Source organism: Xiphophorus couchianus, chromosome 17, assembly GCF_001444195.1.
Source record: "Xiphophorus couchianus chromosome 17, X_couchianus-1.0, whole genome shotgun sequence".
Taxonomy (NCBI): domain Eukaryota; kingdom Metazoa; phylum Chordata; class Actinopteri; order Cyprinodontiformes; family Poeciliidae; genus Xiphophorus; species Xiphophorus couchianus.
In genome coordinates this window covers 7,902,756-7,927,700 of record NC_040244.1, presented here as the reverse complement: position 1 = coordinate 7,927,700, position 24,945 = coordinate 7,902,756, and the positions used below count along the sequence as shown (strand labels likewise).

Below are 24,945 nucleotides of genomic sequence, written 5' to 3'. Positions count from 1 at the left end.
ATGCAAAGTGACAATCTTAGAGGTGTAAGAGCGGAGGTGAAAGGAGAAGCAAAGCAGGGATGACAGAGGTCCAGACAAAGAGATGCAGTTGGTGGGAAGCTGTCTGCAGGAAGTGTGATTTCTTGTAACTGCCTGTTGGAAGATAAGCTGTGGGAAGCGGAAAGGCTACTTGTTTAAAAAAGAAGAAAAAAAAAGAGAGTGTGACGATATTACAAATATAATCTTTGGCAGTGGGATCAGAAAAAGAAAATGAAATGTTTGGCTTCCCACAGCTGGACAGATCCGCTGCGCAAAACCCGCGATTCTAAGCATCAACTTTGGGGTTTTTGAGATAGCAGCAGGTTGCTGTGAAAGGGGGCAAAATTTGTCATTTGCACACTCCAAAGGAGAATATGCTCGAGTGTCCCACGGGGGTCGTATGAGACCCAGAGTGGCACATCTTTCCTGTCCGTTCCAGGTGAAAGAAAGACCACATGGAGAAAAAACAAAGAACAGACACTGACAGAAATGAGACATGAGTTCCTGAAGAAATTTCTTCTCATTCAGCTGAACAGGAGAGCACACAGCATGGGGCGGGCGAGAACATTTGGACACCAGATTTGGTTTTAGATTTAACTAAAGTCTTTGTTTGGATAACTATGGCAATCTTAAAAATTGTGCAGAGCACACTTGTGCCTCCTTCTGAATAAGCAGGTGGTGCTCAGACTTTAAAAGTCAAAGACATGCTTTTACAACCAATGCACATTGTATCATTGCTTACAGAGCACCTGGTTACAGAAGGTAGTGAGCCATGGCCCTGGAAACCGCCAAGAGGGGGAATAAAAGCTCTAGTTTAATTGTAATCAATTTTAGAAAACTTCTTTTTACATCATTTAAAGCATTTTTATTGTAACGAATAGATGTGATGTTCCAGTTACAGAGCCAAGGAACCATTGGGGGGGAAATAAAGCTCCTGTTAAGGCAAAGTTCAGGCTCAAATGTTTCCACTTTACATTTATAAATCAGTTAAATTGGCCTTTAATTATAGTTGGCACTTAGGTTTAGCTCTAATCTCCTGCCTCACTGTGACAGCCTAGTGGTGATCAACATAAAATACAGCAACTGCAGCTATAGCACGTGTCTGCTCATTTAAATGGTTCATGTTATCTTAAATAAATCTTTTTTAGCACTTCAACTGGGTTTATAGGAAAAGAAATGGCCAACAGATGAGAATGGACATTTAATATCCCCAGAACACTGCATAATTTTATCTTTGAATGTTCATACTTTAAACTGTCTATAATCTGAATGGATGATTGGTTTAAAGTTATGAAAATCAACACTCTATAAAAAAAAATCTGTAAGTTTAAATATTGAAAATGAATAGATTTCCATGATTCAAAAAGTGGAACATATTAAATCAGTATACAAAAAGTGACACGTTAAGGGTTTATTTTTTCTCAATTTAGTTGATTAGTAGCTCGCACGTCAACAAAAATATTGTTTATTACCAATAAAGAAGCTATGAATATAGGAAGGTTTTGTTGTAGCACACAGTAATTTTGAAAACTGTTCAATATGTGTGTTCCAGCAGACAAACTCCATTAAAACAAGGGCTTCAGATTGCTGAGCCAAGGAAAGTTAGGTGGAAGAAAAAGGTGCAAAGATAACATTTAGCCTTGAGAGGATTAGGAAAGACAAGAGTCAAGAAGCACAGAATCTAATTTGCTTGAGGTTGTCAGTAATTTCAGAGTCACTGACAATTTCTGGAGGTGTTGGCACATGTTGTTTTATCAGTCCAATCAAAGTTAATCAAGATTTTATAAAGAACTTTATAAGATATTTCTCAAAAACCATTTGAATAAGACAGAGCCACTTTTCAAAGAATTTTAGTCTACATAAAATAGTTTGTATTCAAGTAAACAATGTCCAGTTTTTACTTTTGTCTTTCTGAAACGACAGGAGGAAAATGTCTGGCTTCGGACATGTTTGAGCTGTAAAAGGTAACACCATCTTGACTCCCACTTTGAAAAGCAAAGAGGAGCTGTGACATCCGACTTGCAAATGTGGCAGAATGCACTCGAGCCTCCTGAGTGAGAGTCCCTATCTCACACGGAGTGGAGAGAACGAGTGAGAGCGAATCCTTTCCCTCTCCGGGGAGCAGAATATCCTGACACAAAAAAACGAGAGGGGGGAAGAAAGGTACTGAAAACATTCCAACAAATTAAAGCAAGCAATCAAACGGGACACCGTAACAATTTCAGTATTTGCATGCTCCAGAGCACCTTGTACATCTAAATTCTGCTCCCCGCGGAAAGTTGGCAGCCGAAAAGAAAAGATTTCCTGGAGATTTTCTGAGCGACGCAGGCTGAGAATGTTAAAAGGTGGAGGCACCACTGCTTAAATCTCACTGACGGAGCATAAGTTGTTGCAGTTCCAAACTGCCTGCTAGCATGTTATGAAAGGATTTGCTAGTTGTGAAGGTGTCCTTTCAACGTAATCCCTGCATATGAAAATTAATTTAGGATTTAAGTATTTATATATTATGACCATGTTTCCAGATGATTCCATACATCATCATCTTTCATTAGTGATTGAAACTCATTAATTAGATCCGCTCAATTTATTCCACTGCCGGTTGGAACTTTAAAAGACCTTAATGGAAGTACTACACAGTGACTCATTTGGCATTTCACTCATCTGCCAGTGGTTTGTGCTAGCTTTGGAAAAAAATTATTAAAGAGGGAAGATGCGATTTAAGGATGAATCATTATAAAAAAAATGTTAGTATGGTGAAGGAATTCAAACAGATTGTGGTGTGAAGCTGCAGTGTTCTCCGTGTTTTATAAACCACTTCAAACTTTGATTTAAATGGCTGCAGGAACTTCTCAGCCATTTAAATCATCAAGTTCTGCAGGGAACTGCTAATGACCCAGACCATAGAAACCACTGAAACATCCAGCACACCGACCCAGGACTGACTTTGGACGTCTCTGAAGTCGATCGAAGAGCATTAACACGGCGGATCTTTATGAGGCGACAGTCTTGACACCAAAAGCTTCCAAACAGAAATCTGATGACACCTGTGTTAGGAGAGGCAGCCTCAGCGACGCCATGACAGTTTCTGAAGTAGAAGGTCTTTCTCACTGGCTTTGTCATAAGTTAATGTTGTTTCAAGTAGCTGCTTTGTGCAACAACCGTAACCAAACTTGCCTAAAGTCGTATCCAGATCTCCAAATGGAGAACGTCAGTGTTTTTTTTTCATTTGCTTTTGTCCCGTCTTTGTCTCTGTGCTTGACTTTCTTGCTGCATTCAGTTTACAAAGTGACACTCTGTTGCAGTGATGGTCCTGAACGAGGGCAATATTACTCGCCATCTCACTTCTCACGGGTGATGTGAGTGCTGGGAAAAAGAAAATAAACTGTTCAACGTGATTTATGACTCGCCCTTAATTGAACAAGTTTTCCGTTGCTTATTTGCATGTTAGTCCAGAACTAGTGCGCACCTTCTGGTGTGCGAAGATGCCCTTCTTCCCTGTGGAAGGAGAAAGAGGGGAGAGGATGCAGAAACAATTTCCATGATGCTGCGCAGTAGCACAGTTGTTATCACTGTTTCCTCGCAGCAGGAAGGTCTTCCGTTCTCAGAGTGCTAGCTGAGACCTTTCAGGCTCTCTCACCTGAGCTGCTCTCAGTCCAAAAACATGACAGTCGGGTCAGACCACTCTAAATCCCCATTGGTGTCCTCATAGTTGCTGGTCCTATTTGTTATTTGTCTGTTGTTGCCTGATGATTAGTTCAGAGTGTAGCTACTGGATACAGACACCAGTCCTTCCTTAACGTTGCAATGCCGACATTGCAGTAGAAAATGTATAGATTAATGTTGTAAATGGGGATTTCACAAAGTTCTATGTTGTATTTTAGCTTTCCAATTAATGAGTTCTTACTACTGGTGGAAACTCAGGAATGCATAGAAAAATTCACTGCCTTTTGTTTTCCAAAATAAACTCTTTGAGTTTGCTGATAAAACTGCCAATTTATTTAAATCAGTTGAACTACAAATATTTTTTTGACCATTTTGAATTTTTTATTTGCGCCACTAACAAAACAGAGAGCACTCTTCAAGCACCACTCAACAGTGTTTATAATATTTTACTTAATTTTACTGATGTATTGTGGTAAAACCTTTGTACTGCAGCCAGGTATTTTTGTTGCATGAGATCAGAACCAGTAAACTTAAAAAAAGTGGATTTATTTTTAATGCACGTCATTTTGCCATCCTTAAAATGTCTGTGTGTTTTTTAAGATTGGACGTACAGGACTTAAACTTTTTACATATCCCTTTTTATATTTCCCTGGTAATAAAGTCACTTGCCTCTAGATAAACTAATTTTTAGAAATTGGAATAAGATGACATGCAAAAAACTTCATATAGTAACAAACTTAAAGGTAATGACTCGAAGGTCGCTATCTATTTACTTGAACAGAGAGCTCACAAAGTAAAAGACATGGCTGCCAGGTGCCACTCAACACTAAACCTCTATTTTACATAAACCCAGTAGATCCGTCTCATCAGTGTAAAGTGGGTCACAGTACAAACATTCACAGAGGCAAACTAGCTGATTAAAACCTGTATGGTTATTACGATCAGAGACGGAGCATGGCTTCTCTTCATGGAGACAATAGGATTTTTCTCATTTCAAAGGTGTCACCTCTGGCAGTGAAGCTGTTATGGGAAGGACTATAACTACATTTACTCTATTTGTCTTTTCTTGCAGATGCAAAGAAGCAAAAGAAGGAAGGGAAGAAGCGAGAGAGCACCCCAATGGACTGAGATTTGTTTTTATTTCATGCCAGCAAAATGGAAGAAGACTGTGGGAAGACGTCCACTGCCCCATTCCAACCTGCTTCCTGTTTATCTGTACTGTAGGCTGACTTTAGGACACTCTGTAGTTTTGATGAAACCAGTAAAAACATGAATTTTAGAGCCATATTGTACTTTTTTTTTCTTTTCTAGCACCCAATAAGAATCATATTGCTGTAGTAGACATAATACAATGTGCTAGGGACGGATAATGAGATGATTTGTTTACTAGTGCTTACACCTAATTATGTTATCTCTTGGATTACTTTCTGATGTACAAATTGCCCACAATTTGTTTTACTGTTCCACACCCCAACTCTAATTTGAATTTAAAAAAAACAAAAGAACAACTTTGTTCTGTGCTCTAATGAGGCAGTTTGTTAAAGAAAGTCCTCAAACATTTTCACCTAATTAATTTGAGTTGCCAAAAAATAAATAAATCAGCTTTTTCAATGTTTAGCAATCCCAATTTAACTGAATGTCTTTTAGTCTGTGGTAAATTTCCATCTATAATTTAGTCTAAGAACTTCGCCATGAGCATATAAAATGTATTTTTCCTCTATTGTACCTTAATTCACATATATTACTAACGCTCTCCTCTAATATATCGGGTCTGCTTGAGGTTATCCCTTCGTTTGCTTCCTGGTACATTTCCAATACTAAAAAAGTGAATAAAATGTAGAGAAAAAAAAAATACCAAAAGCTTTTAAACTTCCTGATGTCACCTCTGTCAACATAATGCAAATAAAAAATAAACATCTCAAAACACGCATATTTTACCCAGATTTTATTTAAACTCAAAATCATATGTCAGATGAGATCAGTTGAAATTTGTGATAAATAAGGCTTTATTTCGTCCCCACTGTAAGGTGTGGTAGTGGCAGCATCATGGAGAAGATGCCTGGTGTAGCATACATGCAATACTGGGAAAAAAAAAAGAAAGGAGGTTCAACGTTCCAGCAGCACGACGAGCCTGAACATCAGGATACAGCTAAAATGAAATGTTTCTGATTGAAGTATGTTGATGTGTCAGAATGGCCAAGTCAAAGTCTGGGCCTAAATCCAACAGAGAACATGTGGGAGGATTTACGAACATTGTTAGCTCAGTCCTGAATGCATAATTGCTGCTTATAAAAAAACAAAACAAAAAAGCAAAATCTGAGAAGCACCAATGGCATTACATCTTTATAAAGTAACTTTCAAATTAGAATCTCTTAAGGAATGCATACATGGTTCATTTTGACCTATCTGAAGAGCTTGTTGTACATTGTGATATTTGGTCAGATTAGACATGCTTGTAAAATGCAATGTGTGTACAGGTTAACTTGAATTCCCACTGTGAAGCACGATGGTGGCAACGTCATGCTGTGGAAATCAGCTCAGCGCTGATGTCAAATTGTCTGAAAATCAGCCTATCACAGGCTGCAGGCCTTTTTATTCATTTCCTTTTATTATTAACATTAATTGAATGCAAATTGCATTAAATACTGATAATATCCCTTCTTCTAGAGAATTTTAAAATAAATAAAAAAATAAACATACAAGCATTACACGTTCACAGTGTGGCTGTTTGTAAGTCAAACGGAACTTTAAAAAACAACTGTCTTGAGAACATAAATATTTTAATGTCAATTTTATTTGAAGAGGTTATTATACAATGTAACCACTTAATGCAGTTCATCTTACAGTTTTATAGGTGGCGAGTGATTAAAAACACTCCAGATTCATTGTTCAGAACAAATAATCAAGAATGCATTAAAACAGAAATCAATACCAATGTTACTGTACAGAAAGTATTAATAGCGAAGGGGAGGGGGACATTCAGATAGTAGCTATACCACGTGTATGTACATATAAAATGTACCGCATCAGAGTTACATATAATGTACTGTCATAAAGATATATATATATACAAGGCAGACTACAAACTGCTGAATTATTTTTTCCTATTGCAATAGAAGCCACGAGCCACAGTGATTGAATACACAATGAACATCCAAATATGTAAGAAAAATGTAAAATTAACACTTGAATGTGTGCTGAGCATCTGCAGCAGGCTATGGATTTATTTGATAAGTTTTATTTGAAACGCAGGTGGGTTCTGTCACCCCCTCCCCCTTGAAGTTCAGACCAGGGCACACAACCACTTATGGAAAAAAAAAAGGTTGTGAAATTGCAAAAAGTTATATAGTGTGTCCATTGAGTGAACCGGCTTCTTCCCAGGGTGAGGGTGAAGACTCATAAATTTACAGGTGAAAATCAAAATGAAAGCCATCGCCTCTGGGCTTTTCAGCCACACTGAAACTAGTTTTAGCTTCTGTCATCCTCCAGGGTTTTCTCTCGCTCTCACACTTCTTTTCTGACTGCAGAAATCATTCTTCAAATCCCCTGGACTCCTGCGCTCACATGTGGAAAAGTTACGGTACAGTTTTCATATTGCACAGCAAGAATGTTTTTTTTTTTTCTTTGCAAGTCATGAAACTCTAGAAATGCACATATAATTATACCCTCTGTCTTTATATCGCTCATATTTCACAATATTCATAAATTCAAAATAACATTCTCTAAAAAAAAACAAAAAAAAACAGAAGCAACAAACGGGTTGTACACAGATATTATTTCAATACTACAATTTCACTCTATACAATGATAAAAGTCGCAGATTTACAAAATGTGATATAAAATGTACAATATTGTGTAACTACATGTAACACAGAAAATTGAGTCTTTGGAAGCTTTTTTACTGCGACATTATTTTACAGCGGAAAAGAATGAGGACAAATTGGAGATCTTTCTTGATTTGTGTCTTATTTTATCCAATCTGATGTTTTCATACAGAGGGTGCCATTTATGAAAAAATGACCAAAACTGAAGAAATCTAAAAATATTTTACAGCAAACAATTTTCACACCCAACCACAAACATCTCAAAGGGATCTGTAATGATGACACACACACACACACACACACACACACACACACACACACACACACACACACACCCTGACTAACCTGCACATTTTCAAGTGCACCCCTTGTGAACACGACCAAACCAGCCCAGTATATTACTGATATTCTTCACCCCCATGACTGTTTATAGTTTTAATGATGATAAATCTAAATCCATTGCGATTATTATTCTAGTTCAGTTTCATCTTTTCATTTCCTCAGCATTGACTTAAATTAACACTAAATAATAGGAGCTCAGAGCTGGAACAGGAAAAAAAACAAACTCTTTAGGTTATATTCAGGAAGACTGGATTTGATTTTTCCTAAATGCTCAGCAAACGTCTCAGCAAACTCTCACTAAAAAATGCCACAACAATTGGAAGATAAAAGGAGCAATTTATTCTTGTCACTCTTGATAAGGCACTTGAAATTGCTCTGTACAATCCGGCGATATACCATTGTTAAACGTAAAAAAAAAAAAAAAGAAATCTCCAAATTTGGAGAAAGTGCTTCTCTATCCAAGATTGTTGAGGATATTCTCAGCAACACCCACTTCTTCTAGAACAAAAGCCAGAGAAAGTTGTCTCTGATTAACGCTAGTGTCACAGGTTCTCCATAAAAGGGGTGCAGTAGCCCTTTGACATAAGCCGTACGAACAGGAGCCCAGCTAGCTCTCACGGCACATTATGATCTGATGACTACACACACTATGTTTATTTCAGTACTATTTGACAGACAAACGAATGTATGGACATTTTTATGGAATCATAAAATGCGAAGCTTGTGACCATAAAACCACAAAAAAGGAAATTCTGTTTGCAGGAGCCTCAGTAAAAAGAGGAGGAGGGACGGTAAACAACTGTGTAACATACGCCAGATGGAAGAATTTGCCTGGAACATTAAAATTCTTGGCTGACCCCTCCAAAGGCAGAGCTAAGGCTTCTCCAAACATGGTCCACTTGCCTTTAGAGTTGGAAAAAGTTTCTGACAAACTGCACTTCTCTACACATTTCCTGCTCATCTGTGCCTTGCAAAAGTATTCACATCCCATTTTCACAATTTGTCATTTCATAACTCCGGTCTCCCGTGTACTTTGTTTCACTTTACTAGGATTTTATGTGGTAGACCAGCACAATGTAGTTCATAACTGAAGTAAAAGAAAGCATACAAAGGATTTTGGATTTTTTTAGCAAAATAAAATTCCAAAAATTGTAATCAACATATCTATTTTATCAACTATCTCTGAACAAAAATCTAACCCATTGCATTGAGAAGTCACCTAATTCATCAAAAGAGTCTGCTTGTGTGTAATTTGTTACACAGGCAGGGGTACAGCCAATCTGCACCCAGGAAAATAACTGCCTCTTCTGGATTGGCTGCTTTGCAAATGTCAGTTGCACCTAAATTTGGCTCTTTACTTTTTATCCTGATCATCTTGGATATGTTCTATGAAAAGATCCACAGATCATTTAGAGTTCCACAGACAAATCTGCAAATTGGTGAATTTGCAAACTGAACTCCGATTCAAGGGTCCACAGGACATCCTGGAAGAAAACCTGTTTGGACATTTGCCTTTTATAAGTAACAAAACCCCAAACGTACCGCCATGTTTTCCAATTCAGCTAAGCACTACTTTGTGTTCGTTGGCCCCCAAACAGTAATAAAATATATTACAGTTTGTAATTATAATACAACAAAATATTATAAACATAGTTTCTCCTTTGCATGGATGGGAGCCATTTTTACCGTCGCCAAACATCTACTCTCATCTTTTGCCATCAGAGCACGTCTTTCAAAGTCAGTTCGACACAAGACCTCTTTGTCTTCACCTTCACCACAAAGTGAACAAAATAGTTTACAAGAGTGTCGGTCCCTGCTGTGAGCATTGCTATTTTTTTGATGCAGCCTGGCCCCCTTACACCGTCGCAGGAAGTGATAAAATGCCATCGCTTTTCATCACGCGTCCCTCAGACCGAGACCCTTCGACCACCACTTACTCTCCTGCTGGTATCTGTCAAGCAACAGCTAGGCTGAGATTAATCGAATGTTTTCGGAAAGCTTTTTAGTCTCTATTTGGATGTGTGACAGATGACAGACAGAAAGACAGAGCTCCACTCCTCCATGTGAAGGATGTAAATTCACAGGGGAATTTATTTAACATCTCCTTTCCATCCACTTGAATAACCAATAATCATGGTTTTGAAACTAATGAGTCACTTTCTCAGTCAGTAATTAACAATCTAGCAAAGTTGCTCCGTTCTATGTTTTCCAAGGAGGAAGTAACTCAGTTATACTCAGTTGAAATCAAGCCATCTTCTTCCCAAGATCAGTAAGACTGGCAATACACTTGTGTGTAATTCGTCAACATCGCTATAGATATTTTTGAAACAGTGGAGGCAAACGGAAATATAAAATTTGTAAAAGAAAAAGACAAAATAATTCCCTCTCCGACCCCTTTCATTCATCTTGATGCATAAAGCTAAAATAATCCTCTCATTCTCTTATATGACATTATACGTAATTTTTCACATTTTGTCAGATTACAACCACAAACTTCTATTTATTTATTTGAACAAAATTTATATGGATGTGAATTTTTGTCAAATAAATAATAAAATTATTCTGATACACCCGAATAAAATCATTTTTAGAGTTCACTCAATTAGTAAAAAAAAAAAAGTCCACCTGTGTGTAAATTTGAAATGTTTACAGTGAAAAGCCCAGTGGTATTTCACGAGGAGCCGCAGCAGTGAGGAAATCCTTTTTATAGCACAACTATACCTACACTTCAGTCATCTGGCCTTTTATAAGAACATCATAACAAGTGACTATCTGCAGTGTGCCATAAGCCATGCAGGGGACACAGCAAATATGGAGGAAGGTGCTCTAGTTAGATAAGGCCAAGCAGAGCTGTTTAAGATAGTCAGAGTTGACAGGAAGGTGGACGGAGCTAAATACAGAGTAAACCTACTTCAGGTCGCAACCAACTAGCCGCTGAATCAGAGGTTCGCCTTTCAGCAGCACAACGACCCTAAACATGCAGTCAGGAGTTCAACAGAATGAGTTGGATCAAAGCATGTTCATGTGTTTGAATAGTCGAGTCACGACCAGAGCAAAATCTAACTGAGAATCTGAAGCAAGACTTGGAAATCGATGTTCTCCATGTTGCTCTCCATTCAGTCTGATTACGCTTAAATGTTTTATTTTGTTCTATGGGTAGCCATTTCTCTTGATGTTCAAAACATACATTCTCCTCTTTAACAACAGTTTGTGGTTGTAATGTAAAAGAAGTAACAAAAACTAAAGCGTAATATTTATTGTGCCATGCAATATGCTGGAGTTGACTTGAAAATATAAATGGACTGAACCTCAATGAAAAGCTCAGACTAAACACTTACGCTAGAAATAGTATTTCTAGTGTTATCTAGCTGGGAGAGGGATTTTAGGGGCAAAGCATTAACAAGTAACAGGGTGCTCAACACAATTGTACATGTGATATTTATGTTACACTCGTGACCTTATGGAAATTAGAGACCATACAAAGATAATGTCTGAGAAGAACCATGCTATAAGTGGGGCACTGGATTGCAGCATGCAACCACAAGCTGAGCGTGTAATGGGCAGCCTTTAATCTAAAATGTAGGTGTTCCACATCGGCCCGTAATCTGATCAGCCTCATGGTGAGTTTTCATTATAGGATCTGTCCCAGATCTCTCTTTAAAGCCGACAGCCTCAAGGAGCTATCCGGTGCAGGCGTAAATCTCAGCAAAGCCCCCCTACCAGCCACTGTGGCAACCTCCTGATGGCAAACGCTGCTGCATATTCATCACTCCAATGAGCAAGCCGCATTACTGTAACTGAGAATGGTCTAATAGGCTGAAATGATGGATGACATGCATGAAAACACGGAACATGCCTCTTGGTAAATTGATATTTTGCTCATTTCTTCTGGCGCTAAAGTAAACACAGCAACTTATCACTTTTAATTTAACTACGATGACTCGGAATCAGTTACAAGATCAAATGGAGAGGAGTCGCAACAAGCGTATGGAGACGTAAAAATAGCCCTTTTTGAAATCACGAGGCTGAGGCCTGTGATCAGAAGTAAACTCCACACTTGGAGCACACAAGCATACATCAGCAGGTTTACCCACACGCATCCAGAAGTTCACGAATTTCATCCTTGCGATACGTGCTGCGACGTCCATCAATGAATCAGAAAGATCAAATAAAGTTATCCACTCCTCTGCACGCTCACACACATCACACACCACAAAATGCCCTCCCACAGACCCTAATACAGGACAGCTCTGAGCTCCTACCTCCTGTTTGACTCACTGAGTTCTTAGCAAACTGACAGCAAACATAAATATCTTAATAGCTGCCATAAAAATCAACACCTGACATCCTGTCAGCAGTAAAAGCTGAAGTGACGAGGACTGCGGCAAATGAAAAAGTGCGACTGAACGATTTCATGCCGTATATAAATATTATTTTTTTCCTCTTCGGTTGTCTGGTCAATATGTTTTCATTTATTCACTTTGACTTTCACTTTAATAGTACATGACAAGTTGTATTAGCTAGATTCTTTGCAGGAAATATGATGAGGCGGTAATATAATCATAATCTCTTACTATAATCCTCACTATACTTAATTTGATAGGTCCAAATTGTGAGATTTGGTTGAGTATGCCCTAAATGGCGGATCATGCAAATAAGAACTTCATATGTTTTTATCCACAGTTCACACATTTTCAGTAGGATACAGAAATTCGGGACTTCACTTTACAAATGGCATATTTTACAGGTGTGCATGCTGTGCCCATCTAGAGATAACATCCCAGATAACCTTTAGGGCAGATTGGCCATTTCCAGTCGCTTAGCTCCAGCAGTGTTGCATCTTTTAGATGTTTTCCTACTTCAACATGTGATTGAACCAATTGGGTCATTACTGGACCAATACAGAACCTGATATCATGCTAAGAAGGTCATCTAGCCATGTGATTTTGCTGTGTTAGAGCATTTCTAACATGCTGGGCTCCTTGCCCCCGGGATGGGATTTGAACAGCGGTCAAATAAAAAAATGTTCAAATTTCAGTCACTGGCTGATTTCTTGCTGCATCCCTAATGTTGATTGTCTTGAACCATCATCAGAAAGTGGTTTTGAAACCATAAAATTTGATGTTTTTGTACCACCCACAATTCTCAAGATGTCCCTTTAAAGTGGCAAAATGCTTAGTGTCATTTTAACAACGAAAATGAGATAAAAGTTAGGAGACTTATTAGGAACTTTGTATAGTAATCTTCCAAACACCTCACAAATGTGAACAATATTGATTAAATGTTGAAGTGAAATAGACTTATTTTCAGCTATTCTGAAATCACAATAGCTATTTGAAGCAATATTTTCAGTTCTTCTCTTTTGTGTGCAAATTTGACAAGTGAAACTTTATTGCATTAATATTTCATGAAGTTTTGCCTATTGATTTTTACTGAGGCTTTTTGTTAAATTGGACGACTACCAATCAGGATGAGAACCTGTCAGTGAAAACCTAAACAAAACACTCAGTTTTCTATATATTGCTGGTAGGAAGAGCTGTGATGAGGATGATCACACATCGAAAGAAGGCAAGCAAAGAAGCACAAGTGGGTGTGAACACAGACACTAAGCTAGCACACACCCACATGTGCACGCAGAAATAGAATATACACCATTTATATACAGATATCTACAAATATCTTTACTGAATTTCAAATTGGAAAGGTTTGGAAATTCAGTCAGCCCTATTTTCCCATTTTGAAGCGTTTTCCATACGGCACAGATCGTCTTCTGCCTTTTAGCCTGCTTTCTTTTCAATCAGCTCAGCATCCCTCTCTGTTACACTCCTTATGTTAGCTGATCTTTTTTTCAAGGTTTCAAATCTAAATACGTTTTTACAACCCTCGTTTTATACATTGCTCCTGCACAACACAAGTGACAGCAACTGAATTCAGTTGAATAAGAGTAAAGTGCTACAACAGCTTATTGAGAGAAATAGGAAAACGAATGATGAAATGGTAGAAAGTGATTTTGAAATGTTCTTGTCTCATTCTCACACATTTTTCACATAAACATGTATACATGGATAACACGCAACACCCATACGTATGACATATACACATTTCAGTGCTTCCTCCAGTGGGGGCTTGTATTTATCTGGCTGATCGAATGTTTCTGTATTGGCAGAGGAGGAGATGTTTGAATGTCTTTTTGAACGTGACATTACACAGAGCATAGCAGGCTGGATTGATGGTGCTGTTGATGTAGCATAGCCAGTAACCAATAGTCCAAACAGTGTTGGGAATGCAACTGGAACAAAAAGTATTAATGAGCACCATCACGTTATACGGAGTCCAGGTAGCTACGAAAGCCACCAGGATGGCCATTATCGTGCGGGTAACTTTTTTCTCCCGCGACGGGGCTCCTTTCTTCTTCTTGTTTGGTGGTTGCTTCGTCATCTTCACGATCTTCCTTGCCACGTGGTTCTGACGTTCTGTGGTTGGCACAATCTCAACTGTGGCATTTGATGGTGTGTAGTAGTCACCCTTTGGGGACTTTGTCTTGATCTTGATGCAGGTCAGTTTGGAGCCCCCAGCTTTGGCTCGTTGCCGTGGAAGCTGCTGTGTAGCCTCAGAACAGGAGTTTACTGCAGAGGCGACTGGTTCTTCATCCTTCTGGTTGGAAGCCGCCACACTGCCGGATGTGGAGTCATTTGAGCTGTCCTTCTCTTCTGCAGGAGCACAGTTCTCCTTTGCAACACTGTCACCCTCCATTTCTACGTCGGCAGTAGATGATGAAGGCCCTTTTCCATTCTGCAGTTTTCCATCATGCTGGTTGGCTCCATCATCTGCACTCTGGTTCTGGGAATGCGCCCCATCTTCCCCAGGAACATTGTTATTGTTGGGTTTCGGAGTGCTCTCTCTCCTCTGGCCCGGTAACAAAGGTTCTGGGTTTGATCCTGATGGCTTGCGGTTGTCCTTCTTCACTCGACTTTTGCTCGCTCGCGAGATTTGCCAGTACAGCTGAATCATGATAATGACAGGCAGGTAAAAGGCGGCAATGGCAGTTCCAAAAGTAACAGCGGCATTGGAAAAGAACTGAATGTAGCACTCTTTCTCAGGCACAGTCCGCCCACCAACAATGAACTGCCAGAAGAGGATAGCAGGTGCCCAGAGGATGAAAGAAAGGACCCAGGCAGCAGCAATCATCATTCCTGCCATTTTGGTGGTTCTCTTTACAGGGTAGCTCAGGGGCTTGGTGACACAGAAGTATCTGTCGAAGCTTATTATGAGGAGATTCATGACAGACGCATTACTGACAACATAGTCCAAAGCCAACCACAAGTCGCACACGACTGGCCCCAGGGGCCAGTAGCCTATTACTATATATACTGTGTACAAGTTCATAGAGCACAGTCCAATAATTAGGTCAGCACATGCAAGGCTAAATAAAAAATAGTTGTTGACAGTTTGTAGGTTCCTGTTCACTTTGATGGAAAGCATGACCAGGATATTGCCGATAATGGTGACCAAACTCAGGGAACCAGCCACCAGCACGATGAACACTACCTCCACGGTCTTGTAAGGACTGTCTCTCTCTTCCACGACTTCTGTCTCATTGCCTTCAGAGGCATTCCAGGATGTAAAATTAAAGACATCCATGGCATTTGGTTTCTTTGTTGCCACGTACAACTCGGATGGAACCTGAAAGAGAGCAACAGACACAAGAATTTCTTAGAAAAAGCTAAAGACTGTGACACAACCCACAAAATTCTACATATAGCTAAAATGTTGAGGTTAAGATGAAACAACAATATGAGCTTTTCTAACTGGGAATACTTGTAGTGAATCTATTCATAGTAACATATGACAGGAAATGGTGTAAGTAAAATCATCTTCAACAAAAGGGCAAAAATACAAAAAAAACCTAGAGTTACATCAATCCACTTGAATCAGCATTGTACCTTGTTCTGCATTGGGCTTTTAGTCATTTAATTCACCAAATAACAATAATAAATTTGGCCTTTAAATTGGTAATGACGATGATGATTAGAGGCACCTTTATCTGGCACATTTTTAGAATCACTGCAATCAACATCTCACCATTAGGCAGCTGCGTCATTTTAAACAAAAACAAATTAAAGGAAACTAAAAACTAAAAGGTTATCATCTAAACAGATAACAGATAATTACATGATTTTTAAAAAAAGTCATGTAAAACAATTTAAAACATCCGGTCATATTTAAATTAATGGTCTTGACATTTTACATCACATCTGAACACAAAATGTATTTCATCCTTCTAGAAAATCTAGTTTTTCATATATTGGACAATTGGATAAATTAGAAAATGGGTATAATTGGGCTTGTTTGTCAGATATTAGATTACAACACTGGAAGCCAATTGATGTATAAAAGGAGAGTGATCACTGCAGGTTTACTTGAAACCCTACAGATAGTCTGTGTAATAAGCCTTCAGTTTATGAAGTACTGCTGTGTTTATTTGCCACTGACTTCTTTGATGTAAGCAGTGATGCTTTTGATGTGGTTTGCCCTGAGTATGGTCAAAACGCTGAGCTATTTAGTTGTTGTGGAGACTTATCACACTCCAACTTGCCATAAATGTCATCTTGTTGAAAGATTAGTTATTTTCATTTCGCTCCTTTCACTCCTAGATAAGCTTTATTCTGTTAAGAGAGCCGTTCAACATGAGCTCAAAGTGAACATAAATTCCTGTAAGGTCGTGTTCCGACAGGGATTTATTTCTCAAATACAACAATCTGAGTTACTTGCAGAGGTCCAGACCAGATTTGTGATTTTAGGTTGTGGCTCACATCTAAAGACCAAATATTTGGGCTTGAAACTTAAAAAAGATAAACAAAAACATAATTTTTAATCAAAATGTAATCCTGTCACTCAAGTATAACTGTTTTGATTATGTCTTATCTTCTACCTTTCTGGTAATAATCTGTAGCATGCCCTTTTAAATATAAAGAAAGATGTGATTCAACAGATTATACATATAATCCTATTTAGTAAACTACAATATGTCTTCCAATGAAGCTTGTTTATCAAATTAAAGGTACCTTTAACCAGGTATTAAGCCTACTTTTCACTAAACCCAAATTATTATATCATTTTCATTGGTTTTATGCAATATTCGAATCTTGAATATTGTGTTTTCATTAACTGTAAACAGAAGATCCTTGTAATTAACAGAAAAAAATGGCCTGAAAACATCAGTCTGTGTGTAAATAATCTATATAATCTGTTTCTCTTAGTAAATTGAATGATTACTCTAAATTAACTTTCTAATAACATTCTAATTTGTTTATTATGATGGTATTGCAGCAACATCTGCATAAAAAAGGAATGAAGAGAAAATCATTTGCATACAAGATGAAATGGAGGAGGACTCAGAAACAATCTGTGGGAAACTCCTCTAGTAACTTAGAGAAAACTGCAAGTCACGTCTTTGAAAAGACAGTTTTCAAAGCAGAGCATCACATGGCCGGGTCTTCTGGTGATTTTGCATATTTCTCCAAGATTACCTTTATTTTAAATTATTTGATTTAAAAGTAATGATACTTCCAGAGTGATATTAGCTTCCCAGTGAACATTTCATGAAATCAAAGTAAAAGAAGGATTGTTCTGTGGCTTGGTTTTGCCATTTTGACACAAAGTCTTAAACCAAAGAGGCTAGTTGCTGAGTAACTAGTGAGCATTCACTTATCTGCTGAGCCAGAAATCCCTTATCATTGCATTAGCCATGGAGCTAAACTGGCCTAATCCCCATAAAAAAGCATAAATCCACTGATTAACATACAAAAACATGAATAATACCAATGAGACGCATGGATTAGAGAAGTGAAGTGGATCATTTTGTCCCTTAACAGCTCTTCGTCCAAGTCTGACTTCCATAAGCTTTGTCCCACACCTGAGATTTCTGCCACAAGTCAGAGAAAGCTTTAACACGCCAATCCTATTTAAGCTAACTGTAGGCAGCTGTAAATGTGCAAAAAGTGTGGAGAATATTTACTCTATGTTTCATTGATGTAACAGGAAAATACAAGTAGTCGACATGGGAAGTCAGTGCTTTGATTTTCCATAGCCGTCAAGCCCTGTTTTGCCTATGATTCTGCAAGTTGCAAAGCTGTTTTACTGGCGCTAAACAAAATCATCCTCACTTTAAATCTGGCACTGAAACCTGCTGAGCTTGAGTGCAATTGTAATCACCTGCAGAGAGCAGCAGCAGAGGCATTCTTAGTGTAGCTATCAATCATGAAGCTGAAAGTTTTAGGACAACTGCAGTCGGTGCCTCTGCATCTGGCAGAGCACTACCAGAGAATGAGTGGCGTCACCATTAATATTCACCTTTCATTGAATAATACAGAATTCAGTAGAGTTTATGAAACACAAACAGTTGAATGTTTTCCTTAACCATCCATCCTACAAACATTTCACTCCAAAAAAAATCATTTAATTGAATTTAAGACCCTCCATACAGTAATCCTAAATTCAGCTTTTTTGTTTTGAGTAAAAATTGTGACAGTCAGTCTCTGCCATGGGAGGATGTGAATAAATGAGCTTGAATATTGTTCTGTGTTCAGTGTTGGGTATTGCTGGAGCAGGCTCACTAGAGCTGAAAATTGCCTATGCCCTCAGGGAAACGGAGAAGGCCAACTTCACCATTTTTCACGACTTCTGTCCTGACTCTGTCTATTGCAATGGATTCCAGGCTGGTCAGATGGACAAGAACATCCAGCAAGCTCACTTTTTTAAAAGTCACATATCAGCAGTTGAGTCAAAAAACTAGACGTTTCAAATGATGTTGCTTTAAGTATGTATAGGTGTTACATTTTCACTAGTGGCATCTGTGTTTTTTCACTTTGCTGTGTGCACTTCACTGCCTTTCATATCCTATCTGTCATTGTTGAACAGGTAACGCCCAAAGCACCTGCCAGTGCTTTTGATGATTACATGCATTTTCCCTGCTGGCAGGCTCCACAGGAGTGTGCAGGCTTAGGGCCCTCATCTAGCTTGTGTTTGTGATGCAAAACAAATCATTGCTGCTGCACAGGATCTCTGTAGGGGAACCTCTGAATGATTTTTACATTTCACTTGAATGGCGTTAATCATTACTTACACAACATTGGCTCAATACTTACATGTAATACCAAAAGTATGTATTTCAGTTTGGTGTCCAATGAAGAGAGTGTCTTGGAAAACATTTTCCATTTTTAAGAATTTAATTCATTAGACAAAGCAGAATAGTGCATTGTTTCAAAGTTAAAATTAAATTAGATGTATAATAATAATAATAAGAAGAAGAAGAATAAGAATAATAAGAATAATGGGTTGTAAACAATTGATGTAACTATTTTTGGCACAATAACCTAAAACCTTTTACATTCCCGCTTGCAGGATATTGTTCATTATTTTTAAAATGCTTATAAGCTACGCTGCTGTTGGCCTGTCATCCAGACAGGGATTGTAACAAAATCCTAAAGGAGCGGCGCTGAGGCATCCAAGTTTGTGCAAATATTCTGAAAAAAAAAACAAAAAAAAACGTGACAGGAAATTAAAACTGTCCTGACAACCATCAAAGCAGAGAGAGATTCTTACGTACACAACCAATACTCTACCCATCTCTGTGAGGTGATGAAACATGGCTAAACAATCTGAGTCTTGAGGTGGAGACTAATTGTGAATTTGCATTAATTTCCTCGAGCTCTCTCTTCTGTGAGGCGTGGATTATTTTTACCGTTTAGTGCGCCCAGTTATCAGTTAGAGTTTCTGCAACTGGAGCCTTTAGCTTCTTAATTTCTTTTCTTTTTATTTAAATTTTGTATGTACTTATATTAGTGAAAGCACAACATTTTAAGCTCACCCTTACTAAAAGAAGTTGGATGAAGCGGGTCCTAAAGACTATATATTGGTGCAAAACCATTTACTTAAACTACTGTCAGAGAGATGCACACAAATAATGTGACACACTATCGATGTGAGCTCTCAGAAATGAATGTCACAGTGGACTTTAATCAACATTTCGGATGGAAACCTTCTGCCTGACATGACATAATTAATGGTAAAACCTCTCTTGCGCAGGTGTGACAAATCCTTGAAAAAGCCTGAGCTCTCTTTCGTGCTCGTGTCAAGTGGGTATGAGGTAACAGACGATAATGGAGAGTTAACAAGCAGGAAATGACATTCAAGCAGGTGGAGAAAAACAAGCTTTAATCCGCAGAGCCAAAGAGTTGGATTCCCTTGAGAGCCTGTAGGTGGCCATGTGTCACTGTGCCCCAAGTGCAAACAATGACACTGTCATAAAAATAAAATTATATTGCTAGAACATATGAACGCAGATCATCTTTTCACCATTAGATGCCACCATACATGAATTATATATATAAAAAAAATGTCTGTCAAAAGTGATTTATGTAACTCTTGAAGTTTTCAGAGCATTGTGAAGTGGAAGATAATAGTACAGTTTTCATCCCGATTTATTCTGCTACCACTATTGGTAACCTCTGAAAGGCTTTCTTTTCATCTCAGCCTGTAATTTTATTCATTTCTTTAAGTTTAGCTTCTTAATTCTGATGTTCTGTTTGTGCATTTAAATTATTCTCTGTTAGTTTCAGTTTTGTCATTTCTTTGTGTTTTGGTTTAGATATCTTAGTATTTTAGTTCCCTCCCCTCAGTCTCCACTGCTTAGCTCTTGCTCAACATTGTCCAAAATAAGACTCACCTGTTTATGTCATTAATCCCATCTCTTGTGAATGCAAGGACTGGGAGCTTCCAGTTCCTAGTTCTGTTTTCCTCGTGCTCTAATTTTCTGTTGTCTTCGTTACCAAACCCTCTAACATACAGTTCCCAAGCTCTTGTTTGAATTTTTGTCCAGCTTCAAAGTCACAATATCTGACAGTGCCACACATTTGAGTGTTTTATGTCGGAAATTGTGAACACCGTGCATAATTTTACTTTCATTTCACAAACTTGTGAATTAAACAAATTTAAATCTTTACTTTAAAAAATGTGGAAAAATTGCAAGGAGCATTGATAGCCATGCTAAAGAGTACTTTTCTATGGAGGCCCTGAAGGGACATTGAAAAAAAACCCCTAACTTTCTGCTGCACACCAGATACTATCTCATGTGCACCTGATAGTATCTTGTGCGCACCACATACTATCTTGTGAGCACCAGATACACTTTCTGCACTAGATACTTTTCTGTGCACAGCAGATAGTTACTTTTCATTTATGTCAATCTCTGCACCTCAGTCACCTCTGATAATTCAGCAATCGAGCAATTTGTTGGGCAAGTATACTACATATTTCCATTTCAGTAAACACAGCTAGTCCCAAATAATCTGAAAGATCCCATGAGTTACCTAGTGTACACGCGGACGTTTATCTGGTGAACACAAGACAGTTTATTTATTTATTTATCCTTCAGTGTCCATTTAGGGGATCCACACTTTTTCCAGTGACTGTGCATGCTTATTTAAATTCAGTTAACTTAAGATCCCCAGGAATATCATTTTAAAGTCCCTCTTATAAACCTTTAGAGAATGTTGATCAAATTCTCTATTAATTTTTGAGTTTTGTAATGGTGAACTCTACACATCTTAAGTGTTGCATTCAACTGCTGCTGTTCTAGAAAGCTGTTGTATAAACATGTCTAAAGATATGTTCTAGCTATCTGTGGAGGAGAGATTAAAATAGCCACGTGGGCCAACTTGTTTTTGAACAGATCCAGCTCAACGAAAAGATCATATATTGTCGTAACTGCAGCTGACAGTTCAGAAACCTCCCTGTCTGGAAAACATCACAGGCCTTCTGGGATGCAAAAATTAAAGAAAAAAAAGGAAAACTGGAGTTCAGCCAGTAATGAATGTACGATGTCCTCAAGCTAGCTGGGATAAGGTAAAGTGGGGACGAGTCAATTTTCCCTTGACAAGGAAGAGAGAGCCTGCAGCTTCTATATGACTTGACAAACGCCTTCATGCTGCCTCCTCAAAGTGCACACTTTTCCCTCTCACTTCACATTAAAGACTTTATTTCATACACATAAAAACACATTTTCTGATCCTGTTCATATTCATTGGCCTTTTTTTTTTTTTTTTAGCAGATTTTCATTTTTCTATCTGAACTGTTTCTCAAACTAAAGCTAAGTGGTATGACCTTATAACCTTCTGATTAGTGTGGATCTTTTTATAGATTTTTTAAAAAGTATTTCAGATGTATTTCTAACATTATCCATGTCTCCTGCTTATCAAAACATATATTTTTTTCTTCTTTTTTTTTAGCTTTGAGGAATTTATCCAAGCTGATATATGACAAATGTTTTTCTTACTTGGCACGCAAGGACATTTGCAGCAACCTTGAAGCATGTTCATGATCAGACAAACACATTGAGCAACATCTGCTCGTCAGAGTAACGTCTCTGGAGAAATTCTTCGGAACAACGGCAGTTTGCAACAGCCTGCATATTAGTGTGAGCCTAAAGGCATTTAAATGATCTGATCAGGTTAAAAAAAGTCTCCAGTCCTCTCTGTCTGAATTACTATTTTCCATTATTCTTTATAGTGCATACAAAAATCCTTTGAGCATGAATAAGTGTATTGGCATTTCCATTTGTTGTACCATAAAGACGTGCCCACTTTTGATTATCTAATCTAAGTCTTGTGGGAAAAAATAGAACAGCAACAATTGTTGTTGCACAGTGCAGCGCATGCCTTACTGTCCATGGTGCAACACTCAAAGCTCTGACTCACAATACTTTTAAGAAACCTTAGTAATTCGTTTCTGGCGTTTCTTGGCCAGGAGAACAACTGTAAGCATGATAGTATAGCATAATGCATTTCTTGCTGTTTCTGCAGACCAAGATTTTTTTCCAAGTTTTGAAAACAGTAAACCAGGTTGTATGGACTCAGTAAGAGCTCTTTTTTTGTCCTCATTTCATTAATCTGTCCATGAAGAGAAGAGGACTGGCTTGTTTCATCTGGCGGTTTCTGGCACTCCACCAACTTCCCATGAAACTGAATGCATAAAAGTGCTCTTCAGAGTTGGCTAATTTAAATAATGCTTCATTAATCGTCTTAGTTGGATCATGTTGAGGCACAATGTACACTGCGGCTGCATTTGGACATTTCGTTTAATTAAAATCTGCTTGTAAAGTGGCACCAGTAAACTGGAGTAGTTGTGTTTCTATGTGACTTAAGAAGGTCTCATTTGTGTAAATTTATTGCACATTTGACCCAGTCTTGGGTGATAGACTCACCAGTCATAACATAATGACCAAAATGGGTATCCTGACATGTGTTGCTACAAAGCGCCATGCGCACATATTACTCAGAAAGAGCTTTAGCTTCTCCAATGGTTTCAGTCTGTTGGTGCAAACCACTAGCCCATCAGCATGTCATGAATTGTGCAAACAGAAACATCTTACAAGCCAAGACAGCCTATGTCCCTGTCACTGGTCCATCATTGTTGCTTTGTTGGTCTGCTTCTGATACACAATGACTGACCACAGGCTGGAAATACCAAACAAAATAAAGTTTTGGAGATGCTATGATCCAGTCAACTTGCAGTCACACTTTGTGTCTTGACACAACCAGCTCAGCTCGTTATTCTTGGCCATTTTTTTCTGCTTCTACCACAGCAACTTTGAGGACACCATGTTCACTTGCTGTCACATAAGATTCCCTCACAAACAGTTGTCAGAATGAAGAGATAATCCCAAAGAAAAAATAAATCCTCCATTTTGTTTTAAACATGTAAATATTCCCTTCAAATGAATGTTTTCTGTGGAACTCTTGTCTGTTAGTTTTTAAGTTTTTAAGGTTTCTGTTTTGGAGCTTTTAGGGAACACTACTTCAGCTGCAGTTATTTAAATCAAAGAAAAGGACGGATATGCACACTTCTGTTTTAATCTGTTGGAGATTTTGAGACTGCATGAATGAATTAGAGAAATTATGCCAGGCTGAATCATCTGCAAACAAATGGAAAGGTCACCTTTTATTAATGTAGTGCGATGTCGCCTCTGAGTAATGAGATCGCATTATGCAAGTGAACACTCAGACTTTGGGCAGTGAGTGGTTCTGACTTTATGACCAGACAATTTTAACTCCGGCCAATAGGCAATTATAGCCAACTCTACCACTAAAGTGTACTCAGCTGTATAAACATAATGTCACTCATGTCACTCTCAATAGTTTAGAGGGTCATATGTCGTACAAATTGGGTAGTTGAGGATATTCCATGTGATGATACAAAGGCTATTCAACTTTGAGTGTGTGTGATAAGTGTGAATATTTATGAAGACGCTTATTTTATATGATATATTTTGTCCTTTTGTAGAAATAATTTTTCGCTTTCACATTAAATGTTTATTTTTTAATAAAGCCATATTTCGTTGATCATGACTGTTTTGTAAAAGCAATTAAAAGGATAAAACATCCAAGAGAATGGATGCTTCTTATAGACATTGTTAAATATACCCATTGATTTTGTTTCAAGCTGTGTCTCTAACGTGTGTGGAGGCAGACAAAGCATATTCTGACAGTCCTTGTGTGTTTTCCACAAGATAGAAAGTACTTCTGATGTAATATGTCTTTGTTTAGCCTTGTCTCCTTTCTGTCTCTGACAGATGATTACTTTCTTTGTGTCCTCTTTATGTTTCTGCCCTTTAGCAAGTATCTTGTGTCGTTGTTTTGGCCGAAGCAACGACACTAGAAGAACATTGCTTAGACCGATAGTAGCTTTGGAAGGGCTTAGAAGTACCCATGCCATTTACTTGTTGTATTCTCCCTACTTTATATTTTTCCATAGACATTACCCCTGGTCCTGTTCTCTTTCAAAATAGAATAAAATAGAATAGAAATAGGATTTATTGTCCTACAGAGCAGAAATTGAAGTGCAACAGCAGCAACAAGATTTGTAGGTTCACACAAAAGTTCCAATGGTGTTAAAATACATAATAATAATAATAATAATAATAATAATAATAATAATAACAACATAGGGTTTCATACTCATGATCCAAGGAATGTGCTACTGAGTGTAGCCTTGTCCCTTTTGAAGATGTAATTACTGGTGTAGCAAGTGCTCACATTAA

At 38.0% G+C, this 24,945-nt stretch overlaps 2 protein-coding genes across 4 annotated transcripts in view; one reads left to right on the top strand and one right to left on the bottom strand.

The window, feature by feature from the left end:
• Positions 1-5,608, top strand: part of ptn (pleiotrophin) — a 43,063-nt gene extending 37,455 nt beyond the window's left edge. For both annotated transcript variants that reach the window (XM_028043526.1, XM_028043527.1), the window contains exon 5: positions 4,754-5,608. In XM_028043526.1, coding sequence (XP_027899327.1) covers positions 4,754-4,809 — 56 coding nt within the window. In that variant the 3' untranslated portion in view covers positions 4,810-5,608. The remainder of the gene's footprint in view (positions 1-4,753) is intronic.
• An 847-nt stretch (positions 5,609-6,455) lies between these two features.
• chrm2a (cholinergic receptor, muscarinic 2a) overlaps positions 6,456-24,945 on the bottom strand; it is a 78,495-nt gene continuing 60,005 nt past the window's right edge. For both annotated transcript variants that reach the window (XM_028043523.1, XM_028043525.1), the window contains one exon: positions 6,456-15,530. In XM_028043523.1, coding sequence (XP_027899324.1) covers positions 13,980-15,530 — 1,551 coding nt within the window. In that variant the 3' untranslated portion in view covers positions 6,456-13,979. The remainder of the gene's footprint in view (positions 15,531-24,945) is intronic.